This window comes from Leptodactylus fuscus, chromosome 5, assembly GCF_031893055.1.
Source record: "Leptodactylus fuscus isolate aLepFus1 chromosome 5, aLepFus1.hap2, whole genome shotgun sequence".
Taxonomy (NCBI): Eukaryota; Metazoa; Chordata; class Amphibia; order Anura; family Leptodactylidae; genus Leptodactylus; species Leptodactylus fuscus.
Genome location: NC_134269.1, coordinates 133,895,325 through 133,914,693, shown reverse-complemented (window position 1 = coordinate 133,914,693; position 19,369 = coordinate 133,895,325). Strand labels below are relative to the sequence as shown.

The following is a 19,369-nucleotide window of genomic DNA, read 5'->3' as shown; positions in this document are numbered from 1 at the left end:
ACATTTATCGTATTGTGCAAACAACAGAAATATTTCATAAAGATGTCCAAGTGAAAATAAATGAGACGATAGATAGATAGATGATAGATAGATTATAGATAGATAGATATGAATTGTTACAGAGACAGAACCTAAATATTGGTTGTAATTTCTTTGTTTTCTCCCAGTAACAGCACCATAACTGCCCATAGTTCTGTGAATATTGCAGCTTAGCCTCATTGAAAGTGAATAGGCAGAGAGTTGCAAAACCCAACATAAGCATTAACAACATTTTTTTTTTTATCCTACAATAATACTTTTAAATGCTTAAAAGAGTTTCTAGAATAAAAGACAAACCAATAACGTACACAAAAATGCACAAAACAATAGAATGTGTAAAATAAACCAAAATCATTTACCTTTCCTAAATAGCTCACGTGGGGGTAAGGTCAATATGTAGGAGGTGTGTTTTAAATGAAAGGGAAGTGGATAAAAAGACATTTTGCACCAAAATTCCAGCAAAAGTTTCACATAAAATATTGGCACAAACTAAGGAATTGAATAGGTTGTGTAAAATTCTAGATAGGTAGCCTATGTGCCAAGTTTACCATAAAACATATGCCACTGTAAGAAATCTAATGCATTGCAGGCTGATTGTATATGTTTAGGCTGTATGTAGGTAATGTGAGGTGATACTGCAGGCAGACTGGGATAGAATAAAGCAATTTTATAATTATAGATGGTGCAGACGTACAAGAACAAGATATGCAATTACAAAGTAAATTAATAGTCTATTCCAATTAAAAAAAAAGTCTAAGTTCACAATTGCAATAAACAGCAAATTAATTTGTCTGGGCAATTGTTCATTAAGAGTGTAGTATATGGCCAACTAGGGTCGTCCACGAGATTTTCCAGAAGGGAGTTCACGAGGAGGAGGCTAGCTTTAGAGCTTACGCACAAAGAATAATGTTCTCCTTAGTGCCCCCACACAGTATATGTTTCCCTGGGTCCAAACATTATAATGCCCCCTCAGGGGTCCCTACACAGTACAATACTGCAGCTCTGTTCCCACACGGTAACATACCCTAGCTCCATCTTTATTCAGAACAGGGCATATGCTCTTAAGACGCCCCGCTTCTTCTATGTTCCTGGCACCGTGGGCCACTTTGTTAGAGTAATGCCTGAGCTTGGTGCAGAGAAGGGGTCAGGAGTGCTAGGAGTGGTGAATATTTAGAAATATTTCACAGGACCACACTTATAACTAATGAGCGCTTCCATCAATACTGATGGAAGCGCTCAATGGTTACCACCAGGGCCAAGTAACCAATGACCAACCACCCCTTGATGATGAATAGGACAGCGGTGGCCAGCCAAGGTCATTAAGGGGGAAGTTTTATATGTAAAGCTAGCCCTTTGTGTGCACCCCTGTATGAAGCCATCTATGGCAGAGATGTGCGTAGAGAGGAGTGAATTTTTAGGGACACCTTATGTTGTCCTTTCAGTTTTCTTACATTTTTGTACCTGTTGTGTCTCTTTTTTTTGGCATATGGTAAGTATTAGCTTTAAAAAAATAAAATTACCCTGCCCTTCAACCCAGGTTCTCTATATGTAGGTTTCTTGTGTGTGCTTAACATCTTTATATGTTATCATGCATTATTAAAAGATGGCATGAATAGCCTCATACTTCTTGTGTCTTGGATGATCCAACAAAACCTCCAAAAACGTGGTTGTTATTGCGCATAATATGCACCTCGCAGTCCACCTCTGGAATAGGTCTGTGCATAACTACCAGTAAAATCTGAATAAGCAAATACGTTAAAATATTGGATTTGCTTTTAATATATATTCTTTGTGACTGATAAAGTATCATGTATTAACTTCCTCTATAATGCAAGACTGTCTGATGTACACAGAATTGTCCCTACAAGAGTCAGAGCAAGAAAGAAACAACAGTCAGAATGAAAAAGTTTTCTTCACAGTAACTGGGCGCAAGATGAATTAGAAAGGGTCGGAATGTCAATGTAGCCCTGAATTACACTGAATTGTGCATTGTATTATTTTCACAGAAACCTTCATTCACTCAAATAACAAAAAACTGCATGACTAGGGGAGCGTACACAGGAAAACTCTCAGTTGTAAAATATACTTCTGGTGTTATTCTCAGGTTCAGAAAACATTCTCTATTAAAGATTTGTAAATAATAGAGATGAGCGAACACCGTTCGATCGAATAGGTATTCGATTGAATATCAGGCCGTTCGATGTATTCATTCCCAATCAAATACCACGCGGCATACGCAGAAAAAATTTGTATCTCCTCCCACCTTCCCTGGCGCATTTTTTGTACCAATAACTGTGCAGAGGAGGTGGGACAGGAACTACAACAACGGAGGCAGTGAAAAAAATTTAAAAACCCATTGGCTGCAGAAAACATGTGACCTCCCATTCATAAGAACGGCCGCCACCATATTCATGTCATTTCACGGTGAGAGATAGGGAGAGAAACATATCTGCTGAGGGCTAGATAGGCATTAGCTTGAGATAGGCAGGGAAACACCGAAGAACAACAACAGCTCTTCTCAGAGCTATACACTGCAGGGACAGGAGTCGAGCTTTCCACGGACGGTGGAAAACAGGGATACAGAACAGTTACTTGTTGCTTTTATTTGGAGTGTCCCCCACAAAATAGGAGGAATCCACAGCAGTTACTTCTTGCTATATACGTGCAAACCTAGGTGGGAGAGACAGAAATTCAGTCAGGCTATGTACGCTCAATCCAGTTTTTCACTGTGTGTAACCCCAAAACCTACCTGGGAGACACAGAAATTCAGTCAGGCTATGTACGCTGAATCCAATTTTTAAGGGTCTACCTCCCAAAGCTAAGTGGGAGACACAGCAATTCAATCAGGCTATATCAGCTCAATCCAATTTTTAAGGGTCTACCCCCCGAAGCTAAGTGGGAGACAGCCGTTCATTCAGTCAGGCCATGTAAGGTCAATCCAATTTTTAAGGGTCTACCCCCCAAAAGCTAAGTGTGATACACAGCAATTCAGTCATGCTATATCAGCTCAATCCAATTTTTTTGTTCAATCCAGTATTGTTTGCTCTCCATGATGTGAACTATGCCTTTGTCTCTTGAAAAGCAACCCAACATGAAGTCAGCCATGTGTGCCAGTGTGTTACTTGGCATGACTTCGCTGCCCCCAACTGTAAGGGTCACTCTCCATTTCCTCCATTTTCAACTCCCCTTCACACCATCCATGCTGAAGCAATGGGATGCACTGAACTTCACCCTCAAGCCTCGTGTGGGACAGTGACATGAAATGCCACTTCATCCCCCTCATCTTCCTCCGCCAGCCAACGGTGTGAAGATGACAGGAGTGTGTTCTGAATGTTTTCAGCCTAGCAGAGGCTACTTTTCACTTACGAAAATGGCTGCACTTTGACCAGTATATCAGGCACAATGGTGTAGGTTTCAAAGAAGCTTTGCACCAACAAGTTGAAAACATGGCAAGCTCCAGATCTGCTACCAGGTTCCGGCCATTATCACATACGTAAACATGCGTGGGCCCAGGTGCAGCGGGGAAAACCATATTGCCATATCAATTGTCTGTCCCCCAAGCCGATGAGCTTCAGCACGGCCTGCTGACATCTCCCCGTGCCAGTGTTGCAGAGTTTCCTGCTCGTAGCTGGGGTCGATTTAACGGCAGAGGAGGAGGGTGGTGTTTCAGCACTCCTGCCCGGAATATTGGGCGGGGAGACAAGGCAGGCCGCCACAGTTTGCGATCCGGTTCCAGCCTCAACTACATTCAGCCAGTGTGCCTTGATTGAGATGCAGCGTCCCTGGCCGCATGCACTTGTCCACACGTCAGTGGTGCAACTTTGTGCAACTTAGTGTAGAACTTAGGGCCCTTCTGATGTTATAGGACACGTGCTGGTGCAAGGCTCAACTCACCCTAAGGGTCAAAAACACTGCTGGTGAATTTTGTTCAGTTCCAAAGCACTCTGTGCTTAGATTTGGCTCAGTCGCAGCTCCTGAACATGCCTTTGAAGGCAAGGCTTCCTTTAGTGGCTCTATCTCAGCAGGATGATGATGGTGACGCTTGGTTAAATCTGGTGTCGGAAGGGAAAGTGGTTTCTGATCTAAATCTAAAGTACTGGAGCATGTTGTTTGGACTATTAACACCTGATCAGAACCCTGTAGAGGTAATGTAGAGTCCGATATTAGAGGACCATTACCGGTAGTAGTGGTTGCAGCCAATTCTCCACCTTTGCGGTCCTCTAAATAAAAGTTACCCCCAGGACTTGATGCCAAAATGTTATCAATTTCCCAATCAAAATCAAGGTCAATGTCTAGGTCCTCAGTAAAATCCACTGCATCAATCCAACACAATGAGAGTGATGGTTCTGGAACCACCGTTTTAGGGGCTAAGAATTTTAAAGGGGCTAACACTCTGCTGGTAAAAGGCTGAAGTCACCTAAAGGGCAAAAAACTCTGCTGGTAGCTCAGCTTAAGGGCCTCTAACTTAATTTGGAAGGGCTCACGTTAAGGGCCAGAAAAGTGAATTTTGGAAGGTCTTACCACATCTCACACACCCATCCACAATGACAGTTAAGGGTGGGGGGCTTTTGGATTTCCCATTGCCTATTCCATCTGTGGTTGTCATGGGCAACGTGTTTTAAAGGGGTGCTTGTTATTGTTTCTTTAGCTTAAATTTGGGTTTCTGTCCATCCATTTGAGGAAGAAAGAAGGTTTCCAGGTATTTTCCTACTTTGATAGAGGTTTTTTTGAGTGTGGAGAGTGTGTAGTTGATAGGCTGTAATGGTGGGGTAAAACTGTGACTTGGGCTTGTTAGATGCCCCCAGGCATGCCTCCCCTGCTGTCCCAGTTGCATTGCAGAGGTGTTGTTATCATTTGTTGAGGTGTCATTGTGGACTTGATGACCCTCCTGAGTCGAATGGTGGGTTCCCCTGAAACGAAGCATTTTTCCCCATAGACTATAATGGGGTTTGGTATTCAATCGAATAGTCGAATATTGAGCGGCTATTCGAAACGAATAACAAATATTTTACTGTTCGCTCATCTCTAGTAAATAACAAAGCCATTAATTCTTTTTTTTTGCTAGCTATGTTAACATTTACAGTATTAAGTGGGCAACTAGTGCAGCCAACTAAGTCCAAAGACGATGCCTTTCTTGTTACTGTACTACAATTTTTCACAGGTGGCAGCTGCACTAAATGTGCCATTGCCAACTGCTGCCCACAGAACAACTAAAATATAGGTTTTCCTAAATAGACATCAAAAGTTGCAGCAGTCCCATCCAGCAATTTTAGGTTGTCATCCTGGAACTGTATTATTCTGTTCTAGTTTGCCATAAATAAAGTTAAATATATATATATACATACACACACACACACATATCCTGTGCATTTGTGTATTGCTGAGAAATAATATCCCCTGCAAGCTAGGTCTACAGTAATATATGGATTCCAAAATTATGAGGTCACTCAAGTATAATAATAGAGTTCACTGATATGCAGAGAAATCAAGATAGTTAATAGAAGCCTAAGTGCTTAGTATACTGTGCTTTATTGTATTATAGTTTACCCAGAAGAGGTACAGTACATGAAAGCAAATACAGACAGATGCCTATACAGGAATAGCAGGAGCTATGCTTGTCCATATGCTTCCACAAACAGTCCTGGCTTTGGATTATAATATCCATATATAAATATACACATGCAGCCCTGACAACACAGTATGACAGTGCTAACAACAACAAATCATTAGTAATACACACACAAGCTCCACTGATGACAAACAACATTTTCTTGGCTATTTAAACCAACACATTTAATGAAGCATCTGCTGGTTACCTTATTTTTTATACCTTCCCTAGAAAACATTATAAACTCCAACTCACCACCCACACACAGTCATACAGTAGCTCCCTCTCTTTCATTAATGAACTAGTACTGTACTCAGCAGATGATATATATATATACACTAATATATATACTAAAGTCCCAAATACTCTAGACACAAAGCCATAGCCATTACCCACATCTGTCATTGAAATATTGTATTGAATATTACTTACATACTGTTGAAGAGCTCCCGGTAGGTTTCGTCACCTCTTCCTTCAGACATCAGGCTATCCAGTTTATCAATTAGCTTTGCTTCCACCTCAAAGACAAACATAAAAGGTGCTTTGTTTTACTGTGCCAGTATTCCTTCAGGGTTCAGTGCACGATGTGTGCTCCGTTAGTCAAAATTCTTGTCATAGGTCATATTGTCACCAGTGTTAAGCTGTCACCATTCCATGAGAACGATCTCAGTACTAATTGTCATGGAGCAATGTGACTTTACACTACAAGCTGAGATGCATGAGCTGATGCTGATGCTAAGGCAGCTAGCTATATATGGATTCTAACAAAAAGGAGTGCAGCCAACACTAGATTGCCTTTTCCTGCAGGGCTTCATCTCATGCGATGCACATTCCAGGACATTCATATTTATTTGGCTAAAAACTGATGCACTTTTTGGCTAATGCATTATCTTCTTCAGAGACCACGATCTTACAATGCATCACCTTTAATAATGGGAACCTACTATATTTCCACACAAATGAATTGCAAACATAATGAAAAGTTTTTTACGCAAGCAGAATGCATATGAGAAAAAAGTTAAAAAAACTTCTGTTATAACTCTCAGTACTGAGCATGGATGGCCTGGCCTATGGTGTCGGACTCACTAGTAACATTAATCTACCTGACCTTTGGTCACAAATCCCTAAAGCTGCACAGACACATATTTGTCTTCAGTAGTAGCTGGCTTTCTAGTACTTGCCTTGGACCGTTTCTATCCTGGAGCCCTGTCAGCACCCTGTTTACCTGGGTGGCGACCACCCAATCCATCTATATAATAATAAACTGCATAGATTAATAATCTGCTCAGTCAAATAATCTGCCCAGTTTATTGGCTCGATGCATAGGCTGTTTGAGATGCCTTATACTGCCTATCTGTACATAGTATAAGGAATGTACTGTGTTGTGCACCTCTAATACAAGAGGTTAGAGAACCACTCTGGTCATGGGTCCACCAAAAGATTCACCTACTCCCCTCTGGGCCAGTCTGAACCCATATATAGCAGCCATATTTACAGTCAATGTGGATTGTGAAACATCTAAGAATAATCTACTGTTTTTTAAAGTTTTTTTTACAGTTTGTATTGAAGATTTTTCCAATAGCTAAACATTTTTGCAGATGTTAATAAATTTTTTTGAGATTTTCTCTAACCATCTTAGTGAGCCAGTCCTCTGTTTTGATCAATTACCAATGGATATGACCATGAATACAGAAACTTTCTATGGTCTGGGACTTATCTGAAACCTTCCCAAGGTTTCCTTATGTGGACAGGTTATTAGGCAAGGGCATTACACGCATGAGAAGATGAGATACATGAGAACCAGGCAACAATGTCTGATGGTCGTATCTCCATTGGCAACCGTTCAGGATTTCAGATCGTCACCACTAACATCTTTAAAACGCTGCAAAATTTTTAATCACTCATACATCCAAAAAAAACAAAAAAACAACCTTTTAAAGAAAACCTTTCAACACTTCACCAACTCAAATTCTTAGCATCCGTTAATAGGTGCTCCTCTATTAAACCCAGCACATCTGGATTTTTGTCTCTATCCACCACCATTCCTGAGTAATCAGTGCAGTTAGTTTTGGTGCCTGATAATCTGTACAGTCAGGTAGGCAGTGTCAGGCAGAGGAGTGTGTTTGACACCTGATACCCCCACTAATCAGCTGATGATAGCAGCTTCTGGAAGACAGCACTGTACACTGTTTTGTGGCTATTTACCTCATACACTGTGCAATTCTGGCAGTTACAGAAGCTGATACTAGCTGACTAGTGTGTTTTATATGTCAGAACCCACCGATCCATCTTAGGATAGGTCATTACTATCTTCAATCTGGAAAAGATCTTTATTATATTTTGTTTGTTGCAGGTTCTACCACTTTAAAAAGACTACAAGAAAATAGTGCTGTGCCCCACAACTGTCTAAAAAAACCCCTTATTTACTGAACTACAAACTTTGAGGTTTATACATTTAGGCCGTTATATAGTATTAGAAGTCTAGTACCTAAGAGGATCGCTGCAAGGTGTAGTGCAGTGGCGGCGCTTGTATCTGTGCACTAGAGAGTGAGGGGCACAGAATACCTTCTGCCACTTAAGCATACATTATAAATAACATTTATTAGGGGGCTAGGCATACTTTGCATTGGGACTGGAAGCTTCATGTTATGAATAACACGTCTATTGAACAAAGCAATTTCTCACACGGTGTGTTATATGATTCTCCATCAAACTAAATCCAGGAAAGCATCTTGTTCCTCAGGAATGATTTAGAGAAAAGCTGCACATTCCTAACATACTTAGCCTGTCCGTTTATCCTTGCAAGGTTGTTTGATGTTTACTCTGAAGTATAAACTGTACACACATGGACCGCACATTTATCCACGTATTCATGAAAATAACAAGGCATCAATAACATCTTTAGATTTCGTAATTTGGTACAGTAAACCAATTTGACACATAGTACATGATTTATCAATCAGAGGTGTAACCTTATTTAGCAAATAACAACATGCAGGGTAAGTTCATGTACACACACTAACCGACTGCACCTATAACTATGGACTGAAGGATATCAGTCCAAGGGTTAACAACACTGCTCCTGCATAGAAATCAAAGTCATTTATTGTGTGTGCGTTAAACAATGTTTCAAATCGATGTTCCTATGGAGCAGCATGATGGTGGGTGTAAAGAAATGGTTTCAGACAGCAGGAGAAAAATCGAGTGGGAGCTGCAAAAGTACTTGGAACACTTAGCAAACCTCTGAGCTGGAAAATAGGAAAACGTACTGGAGTGTCAAAATTGTGTGGCCTAAATAAATACAGGCTACTTTGATCCAAGATTATGTCTCCAGTTCAATAAAATACTTGAAACCGATACTGGTAATGTATACAAGTTTGTGATCTCTACAACACCATTACAGCCTAACAAACAAAATAACACTAAGTGAAAATCTATAAACCTATTGAACGGCTGACTATTAAAAGTTAGTGATATACAAGACAAAAGCTAAAAATGCAACTATGTCCTCACATAGAGGAACCCATGCAAGCCCCAAAGCCTCAACTATGAGGTCTCTACCTGTTGGGTCTTTCACAGGGATCTTCTAGCACGGCTCTGCTGCAGCTTGCAGTTATATTCAGGTCCCAGGCAATGGTTGTCACCTGGGAACCTGAATATAAAACAATAGAGAGTATACAATAGGTTATTTCCTATACAGGCTCCTAGACAAAAGAGACCTGATAGAAGACATCCATTAATCCTCCAATTGTCAGGAACAAAATAATGGAGACTATGGCTAAGGTTGAAGTGATTTATTGATAGAAGACATTTATGGCATTTCTACAGGTGATAAAGTGAATCCCCACCTGCCATAAGAAGAGACAATCCAAGATGGACACTGGCCAAGAACAGCAGGAAACTTGTCAGACTTTGTAGCCCTGAAGTCTATATGAGTTTTGTTTTTGTTTTTTTTTAAACTCCTATTGTCTTAAACTGGGAAAGCCACACAAGTACAGCCACCTTGTTGCCAAGTCACTTATGGTATATCATACAGACAAAGTAGATCAAAAAGGTTTGACACAGAAATACCACCGTAAGGGAAACTGTTTAAGTCAAGGCATCTCAAAATAATCAAGTACTGTATACATAGCAAAACCCTAAAGGACCTGGACACTGGACCTAATACCTGCATCCAAGTCAGCAGAAACTACTGTTTAACATACACACGTGGACACAATTGTTGATATCCCTCCTTTAGTTAAAGAAAAACCCACAATGGTCACAGAAATTTCACCTAAAAACGAGTGTTACAGAATGACATCTATAATGACATTAAAGTGTACAAGCTTCTAATTTACTATGTGTACCTGTTTAAAGTTGCCACTTCTTCTTTGCTCCCAGTCCATCATGTCATGAAAAATAGGGATCATTACATTTCGCAAGTCAGGTTGGGGTATCAATGTGACCTCTAGGAATGGACCAATTAAGGCTGGGATAAAATGCAGTTTGTGTTCACCTACAAAAAAACCCCAAAATAGTTCTTTTACACTGGAGAAAATAAGCATCTCTACATAGTCAAACTACCATAAAAGAAGGAAAAGCCATTTTTATCTGAGGTTATATATTGTAAAGTATTGCTGTCTATGTTAGGACAAATTCAAACTCAATCTTCTGAGCTTTTTTTTTTTTTTTTAAATGTAGATTGTGAGCCCCACTTAGAGCTCACAATGTACATTTTTCCCTATCAGTATGTCTTTTTTTTTTTAGAATATGGGATGGAAATCCATGCAAACACGGGGAGAACATACAAACTCCTTGCAGATGGTTTTTTGTCCATGGCGGGATTTGAACACCAGGACTCCAGCGCTGCAAGGCTGCAGTGCTAACCAATGAGCCACCGTGTGGCCCCTTCAATTTTCTGAGCTTTATGGGGGAAGGGGGGTCCCACAATGGAAAAGGCGCAGAAGCAGCACTTTAAAAACGGCTATAGGCTAAGGCCCCACGAGGCATCCCACAGCATAAAAACACTGTGGGGAAAACCGTGGCAGCAACGCATCACAGTTCTTCATGCAGTGCTTTTGACAGAATATTTGCAGTTTTCCTCTGTCGACTTTCTGCTTCATTTATACATATAAGAAATCACTGGCGTTTCGGTAGATATAATTGACATGATGCAATTTCCAAAACCACATAGGTTTTGGAAATTGCAGCGTGCCCGCAGCGCGTATTTAAGCCATGTGGGGCATTGGCCTTAGAGTAAAATCTAGAAATATTAATTTGGTAAAAGATAAAGAAAATCAATTTGGAAAACAGAAGTAAATTCTAATTTGTATAAATAATGGAATTAAAATGACATATAAATTTAGGTCACTGGTTTAAAATGCTTCACCGTGCTGATAGACTCTCCTGTTTAATCTCTGAAGCCATCTAGAAATGACAGCAGAAGATCAAGAAACAAGTTCTATGGCCTCTTTTTGGATTAATTCTTAAAGTCGTTAGGGAAATCTTTTCCAATGTTTTTTTAACCCAAATCTGAATGTACCCCAGAACATTATTTTGGAAATATCCTCTCATGGTCTTTGCTCTGAATTTGATGACAATTCTATGACCTAGTACAATCCAACATATACAGGAGTAGGCATTATGTGATAATGTACTGAATTAACAATTTGTGGAATATGCACTGGATATTTCACAATACTTAATCTTATCCTTATTCCTAGCTACAGTATCAGCTAGTCCATGATTATATGTGACTTTAACTCATTTAGTCAGTTTCCCGTTGCAGGTTTCAGCATTTCAGTATGATAAGACATCACCAATAATGAGTCAGAAACAGATGTAGGCATGAGATAATTCTCTACCAAACCATGTAATAGTCACTTACAGCTGTCAAGAGTGCTGTGATAAATCAGGGCAGAAATTATTGCTCCAGCAAGTCACTGCGTATAATCTTTTCATACAGGCAATTGAAGTATGCCCACTTAATGATCACAAAGCTCTTGACATCTAGCCATTGCAGTTTCATTATAAAATACCAAATAAGGATCGTCCTACCTAAATTCTGCCACATGCTGAAGATTTCACAGCCCATTGTCACACGCATGTCACCATATCTAAGGAGATGACAAATGGCAAGCATTCAATAAAATAGCATTACAGACAATAATGAAGAGTCGCGCACAGTGTATAGAGCCATATACCCCGTTGAGTATTCACATTGTAAAAATGTCAGTATATATATATATATATATATATATATATATATATATATATATATATACACACTAACAGGAGGACCCGGCTTTGCACGGGTATATTACATTTTATGTTTGTGTAGTGGCCCCATAAGAATTGTCCAATTTTGCACTGGTGTATTTTGTATGTTTGTGTCTATGTCCATAAGCGTCATGTGATTATGTGTATCTCATTTTGGATATCAGTGAAAAACCTGTGATCAGTTGTTATGGATACCTGAAGTGAAGCTGTATCTAATCCTTCCCCGTGTAGTATTGTATTTAGTTGCAAGTATCTAATCCTTGTTGGTGTGGTACTGTGTGCAGACGCGTGTATATAATCCGCTGGCGTGTGGTACTCAGTGCTGAGATGCGTATGTAATTCTCTGGCCTGTGGTATTGTGTGCAGTGGTGCATATCTAATCCTCTGACATGTGGTACTGTGTGCAGAGGCACATATCTAATCCTCCCCCGTGTGGTATTGTGTGCAGTGGCGTGTATCTAATCCTCCAGTGTGTGGTATTGTGTGAAGACGCATGTATCTAACCCTCTGGCGTGTGGTACTGTGTGCAGATACGCATATCTAATCCTTCCCAGTGTGGTACTGTGTGCTGAAGCGCGTATCTAATTCTCTGGCATGTGGTACTGTGTGCAGAGGCATGTATCTAATCCTCCAAAGTGTGGTACTGTGTTCAGACACATGTATCTGTGTATGTAATCCTCCGGCGTATGAAACCGTGTGCAGACGCGTGTATCTAACCCTCTGGCGTGTGAAACTGTGTGCAAACGCACGTATCTAATACTACGGCATGTAGTACTGTGTGCAGACGTGCATATCTTATGCTCTGGTGTGTGGAACTGTGTGCAGATGCGTGTATCCAATCCTTTGGCATGTGGTACTGTGTTTGCAGACGCATGTATCCAATCCTCTGGCGTGTGGTACTGTGTGCAGACGCGTGCATCTAATCCTTTGGCATGTGGAAAAGTGTGCAAACGCACGTATCTAAATCCTTCAGTGTGTGGAACTGTGTGCAGAAGCGCGTATTTAATCCTCTGGTGTGTGGGACTGTGTGCAGGCGCGTGTATCTAATCCTCTGGCTTGTAATACTGTGTGCTGATCTGTGTATCTAATCCTCTGATGCGTGTATCTCAGTTTGGATATCAGTGTTGTATTGTGCATGTGGAGTGACCGTGTGTATTGTAGTTGGAATATGAGTGAAAGACTTGCAGGTTTGTATTGGCAAAGGGGGGGCATTGTGTTTGGAATGCTGTATCTCAGCAACAGTACGTCCGAGCGAGTTGGAGTCCTGTCTTAAACCTTCCTGGATACCTGAAGTATCTCTGTACCAAATTTGGTGAAGATCGGTACAGTCGTTTGGTTTGCATTAGAGAACAGACAGACAGAAATTCATTTTTATAATATAGAAGAGATAATAAAACTATAACATTCTATATTTACTCTTGTTTCTTTTTATAACTGAAATACACAGGATATTTAAAGTTGGATGACTTATCAGGAAAAGGTGCTATATTGTGTGTACAAGAGGTACTATTCCTATTTCTGGTCCTTGTAGGACCCACATATTGCATTTTAAGCACAATCTTTAGCACAAGCTGTTATTACATTTTGGGAGACCACTATGGATATAGCAGAGATTTCAGTGTGAATGTTGTTACAGGAGGGAAAGAGAAGAAAGAAAAAAATAGAGCCTAAAAAGTGGTGAAAACCCCCCATTTTCCACTGATAAAATGTATGTCTATTTCAAATTTCTTATTCACCTGTACCATTCAATATTCAATAGTGTGAAACAATGGTAAAGTACAATTGGTACTGTAGACTGAATTTCTTGTGTATTTACCACTGTGTGCCAATCTACCCAAAAACATGGCAATCTCACTACCACACAAAAAAAGGATTAACACTTACTTCTCCAGCACTTTCTTCATCTTAGAAGGGGTAAACATCTCCAACTGTAAACAAGACTGGTTTATAAAAATGACTGCAAGGTAAAAGTAGGAATCCCATATCTGTGTGGGGAAAAAACACAAATGTATCACCTTATGTTTTGCATTGTTAAGAGGAAGCATGCTGTAAACTGAACTGATGAGTTTTCTATCTTTTAAGCTGGGGTACTGCTGTGACTAATATCCTTTCTCCAGAACCGGCAAGTTTACTGTCTCTCATTGTTTATAAATCTGTCATTTAGTATGTATGGCTCTATATAGATGCTTCCTAAATCTAAACTTAATTTGCCCATACAACTTAATCAACTCGCAGCTATATACTATAAATGGACACTCAGCTTAGCCAAGTGTGCATGTGTCCTCAATAGAGAGAGGAGGAAGTTGGATCAGTGACAGCTAAACAACTCTGGTGGTGGCATATCTTCAAAAGGATCAGACATGTCTAAATCCAACTTTTCTGATCTTTATGTCCCACAACATCTGCTGTTGAGTTAAAGGACATCTCCAAATACAAGGGAATAAGTGCTAACTATTGAGCCCACCCTGCTATGACATCAGATAAACATCAGTAATACTATTATAAAAAGATGGTCATAGACTTTGTAAATTACAATAACTGGTCTCATCCATTTGTGCATCACAACATGTGTGCCTAAGAGTCATTCTCACCTTGTAATCAAATCCCTCATTTAAGAAGTTCTTCCGAAGAGCATCCGATAGATACAATACAGTAGTAATAATTACACTAGGAAAGAAAGGAATAATTCACGTAACTCAACTTTCATATCAATGGGTTTTAATTGACATAAATTCAGCAAATGTTTAATTATGTTTTCACACACCCTTATTTTGTGCCACCCATACTAGTCTCATACAAATATGCATATTCACACAAGGTAGATTTCTTACAGAATTTTGGCTCCTGGAAATAAGTATCTGAACAGAGTTGCCTCTGTAGCAAAACATATGGATTACTGCAAGCCCAATTCAGATCATTAGGACAGTGGTCGAAATTTCTGAAACAAATAAGCTCTAATTTTCATGATGTAGGCCTTGTATCTTAAGCTTTTATACTACTAGTGGACAATTTGGTTACTGTCTCAAAGTAAGGCAGTGAAAACTTAGACTCGATAGTTGTCCGATGCTGAGCTGAATGATGAATTTTGCACATCTACTGAATGTCTAGTCTAAATTTCACCAAATATAACTTGGCACATCATGTTGCCACTCTTTTCAACAAGCTATGAGCCTCAGAATCCTCACCCCTTTGTTGAGCAAGGCACAAAAAGTGGCCAATATATTCATATATATGGTGTAAAGCATGTGCACCAGATATTTTGCATGAAGTGCACCAGAATTGTGTTGCATTTTCAATGGTAAATTTCAATAGTAACAGCAGTCACATTCCATATGCAGAGGAAAGGGACACGTGAGTAATAATTTTATTTTATTTTTGGTCCATTTGCAGCGGCAGACATGTTGACCCATGACATACCAAAACCACATTGGGTCAAGTCACAAAGTAATAGTGAGCACTCTATGACAAATGCATAGTATAAAGACAAATAAATCAAGCTTATTACGGTAACTTCAGAACATTGCTTAGTAGAATATATAGATTTTGGCACTTCAACTTTAAACAGCTATGAAAATGATACAAAGTCATATCAGTATAGTCCTATTACGATCAGGTGCCTCCTCCAGTGGAATGGGCCGTAATCTGTACACAGTATTCTGTATGCAGCTGTATCTGAAGTACCACAAAATACACAGCAAAATAAGAAAAAAGCCATGTCAGCTGAATATTTACAGTATCAATAAAAAGCTGTGTGATTTCACGTGGGGAGATTTAGTGAACCCTAAAGAGCTCTCAACTCCACAATGTGCTATTTATGTTTTTCTTAGTCTTTAATCAAATGAAGCATCTCCCCTGGGTCTCTCCTGCTCGCTCTATGAAGAGAAAGTGGTGTGGCTGGCACACAGCGCCTAGGAGCAGCTGCAGGAACTGGAAGTGAGCTAGAGTGCTTCACTATGTAGCTGAATAGCAAAAGACATTAGTCTTTTAATTGGTTTCATGACTGGCAAAGCTAATTAATTGTTTCATTCAATTACAAGGACCTATTTCCTCCTCAGGGGCATGGCTTGTGCTGAAACCATAATCCTTGTGTCAAGTGGTCAAATGACTGACCCCGAGTGGTTATGTGCTTAATGACAATGGATAGAAGCCCAGTAACTGAGTATGGACCCAGTGATAACAATTCTAAGCCTATTTATATACATATTACTTCTGCTACTGTATATCAGTCACTACGAAGTCTGTTCTGCTTATCTGCATTTAACATTGCATTGTAGTCTACCAGCTACCCAAACATATCCAACTGCAACCACCAAGTTACAGAGTACATCATAGTGATAAAGAATATAGACGCTAGTTATGTATGTCACTTTTGCAGTTTTTGAAAACAACTCATGCAAATAAGATAGCTGGTACATTGGGGCAGGCTTAGCTAGCTGGAGCACTGCTCTCGCCATTCAGACCCCTACCATATCCTGCTTGTGCCATCCAGTGCAGTGAAAGGTGATCGTTCTACTGGTACGATGTCACTCATCCTAAGTAGGCAGCAAGAGCATTGCACTCACAGCTGCACCTTTTGCATAAGACTTTAAAGATGTTTTTCAACAAATTTACAAAAGTAACTTACATAACAAAGGTAACTTACATAACAAAGGTATATTATTACTTGAATGTGTTCTGTAACATGGTGGTTTCAGTTAAATATACTTGAGGGAGGTATGGGACTCTCTTTAAACTCCCAGGTGGCTCACATGAATTCATGGTAATGTTTATCAATCTAAAAATTTAGGATCCACCTAACAAATTGACAAAAAGTAATATAAACCTACAGCCTGCTCCTGCTGAGTAGAAAGTATACACAGCTTGGGAAAGCAGCTAACACTCAGCTGAGCTAAAACTATACAATGTGGTTGTATTGGTGCAATATAGAGCAACAGAATCTCACTTTGAATATGAGTTCCTTTGTACGGGAAGCATCTGGAGAGGGCCTGTCATCTCTCCTGACATGTGTTTTAGGAGATAATTGCATTCCCCACTCAGAATCTTTTCTTCTAACTCTTTCTTTGTTAGTCCCTGTTTGCTTCACCCCAAGTGTGAGAAGGAGCGCTATCGCAGGTCCTTCCTTCCAACCGCAACCAGGGTGTATAATCTACATCAGACCAAGCATAGATCACTCCGCACAGAGAACTAATGATTATGACGATGACCATGAGGTCTTCCTCTTTCTCTTCCGTTTTTCCTTAGCTGCTATGGACTCCTAGTATATCTCTTCTCAGCTTATGTGTGTCTACGTCTGTAATATTACTGTGTATTATCCTGTATCTGTATTACTATGCTGCTGTAACATGCTGAAATTTCCCCAATGTGGGACTATTAAAGGATTATCTTATCTTAAAAATGTGCGAGTGTTACCAGTCGTCGGTGCGTCCCTGTACAGTGCTGGTAGGACAATATTAGACTATGGAGGGACACATCCCCAACTGGTAATGCCCATTTGGCCAATTACTCAAATTGTAAGACGGAATAACAAAGGATCAATTCTAAGAAAAGCTACTCCAGATTTGTTAGTTCATGGAAATTACAATTACATGTTTACTAAAGCAGACATGGCAAGTGAGATGACAGATCCTCTTTTAACACACATTATTGGATAATAATGGAATTGTGTGCTGCTCCTGCGTCAGTATCTTCTAGCAAAGAGACTGATGTAGAAGATACTATCCGTAATATGTTATTCATTGGCAGCTTCCTGCTAGTAGCGGATGCATTTCTAGCATATGTGGGAGGTCACTAGCAGAATAGAGGCCAAGTTGTACCCGCTAGGAGGAGAGGCAATGTGAGTTCAGCTCCGCTGTGATGGAATCCTGAGTAAAGGGTTGTAAAGAGCTAGCCCTGCAGCAAGCCTTTGCTTTGATTTCGAGCTTCTATACTTGACTAGTGTTCACTGGTAATACTTTGTTCCTTTATGGCTCAACACCCACTGAACCCCATTTGATCACGTAGTAATCAAAAAAGGCTACCTGCTGCATAGTGTAGACTGTCGGCTAACTGACACACTTCATAACAGTATAGCTGGTGTTACAACCATGCAAAATGTATTGAAGTGACCAAGAACTTTAGGAATCTGTTGTCTAAATGCTTGTTTAGCTGAAAGACTCCTGTAAAAGTGGCTCATCTCCCAGCAAAGGATTGAGCCTCATCCATAAACCACTATTTGTGTGTTTAGATAGAGAGTAAGGGCAGAGAACTTAAGTTCTGCCCTGGATGAAGGATTGTTTAACAGCTCTGACTTCATCCTTATTTCCCCTTACACCTTCCATCAGGGGATAGCTGGATCAGACCGTTATATTGTGCATCCCACCAACAAATCTGATTTTAGAACAGTAACAAGTAGCATAGAAGTAAGAGCAGAGTCAGACAATTGTTGTCTGTAACAACTATTAAAAGATTACTTATTTTGTTTTAAGACTGCAGTGGAAGGCTAGAATTTTCCCACACTAGTTTAGTTAAATAAGATCCTATGAGTGGTACTGGTATTGTCAGCCAAGTATGGGTTTTTCTAAGATTAAGGAAATACATTACAAAAATTTTACATTTCAACTGGATAGCAGTAGATGGTATATTTGATGTTCGAACTCCTTAATGGAGTTGTCTAGGAGTATTAACATTCTTCTTCCAATTACTTGCTGGATCTGGGGTCACATGATTGGAACCATTTCCCATTCCCAGGGTCACATCTCTCATACTGGAAGAGTATAGTAAAGCTATCCCCCTTGTGAAAACTGCAGAGGAGGAAGGAGGCATAGTGATCCAAGGAATGGGGGCTGGTACCAATCACATGACTGGGAGTTGGAACTGCTCCAGAACTTCCAGAAGATGTACCGTAAGTTAATTTACACTCCCCGGACATCCCTTTTAATGAATAGTACACATGATTTTGATGGGGTGGTTTTATTAAGCACAGTCGGTATATGCACCTTAACTTGACAGAAAATTCTTCAAACAAGCTGCTATGGAGGTCAGAAGTGTCATACTCTTTACAAGTGATGTAATAAAGGCGTCCAACAAAGGACTTCAAGCAGTAAACTATGAGGAACTGGAGGAACTGATGTCAAAGTATTTGGGAAAATGGCATAACCATTCCTTATATAAAAAAAATATATTTATTTTCTGACATGAAAATCTCCTTTTAAAACTATGAGTATAAATGGTCAGAGCAAGGAGGTCTGCAGGAGGCCTTGCTATTTCTTCTTAAGAAAGAACTTGTTCTATTATGGTCCTTCTACAATGGGCAGAGCTCAACAATATAGCAAATTGTTCCATACTCTATTTCCATGGAACAATCATTGTGACTGCTTTCGCCACATACCATGTTATTAGTGTCGGTAGGTAGCTCTTATCTGGTTATATAAGGTGATGTACTGTGATCACCAGACAAATGAGGGTTTGTTCATTTGTCGACTG

General features: G+C 39.9%; 1 protein-coding gene across 2 annotated transcripts in view; it reads right to left on the bottom strand.

The window, feature by feature from the left end:
- Positions 1–19,369, bottom strand: part of DOCK4 (dedicator of cytokinesis 4) — a 259,057-nt gene that overhangs the window by 55,919 nt on the left and 183,769 nt on the right. For both annotated transcript variants that reach the window (XM_075274203.1, XM_075274204.1), the window contains exons 28-32: positions 14,500–14,575; positions 13,793–13,893; positions 11,687–11,745; positions 9,997–10,145; positions 6,080–6,165 (exon numbers count right to left, since the gene is read on the bottom strand). In XM_075274203.1, coding sequence (XP_075130304.1) covers positions 6,080–6,165; positions 9,997–10,145; positions 11,687–11,745; positions 13,793–13,893; positions 14,500–14,575 — 471 coding nt within the window. The remainder of the gene's footprint in view (positions 1–6,079; positions 6,166–9,996; positions 10,146–11,686; positions 11,746–13,792; positions 13,894–14,499; positions 14,576–19,369) is intronic.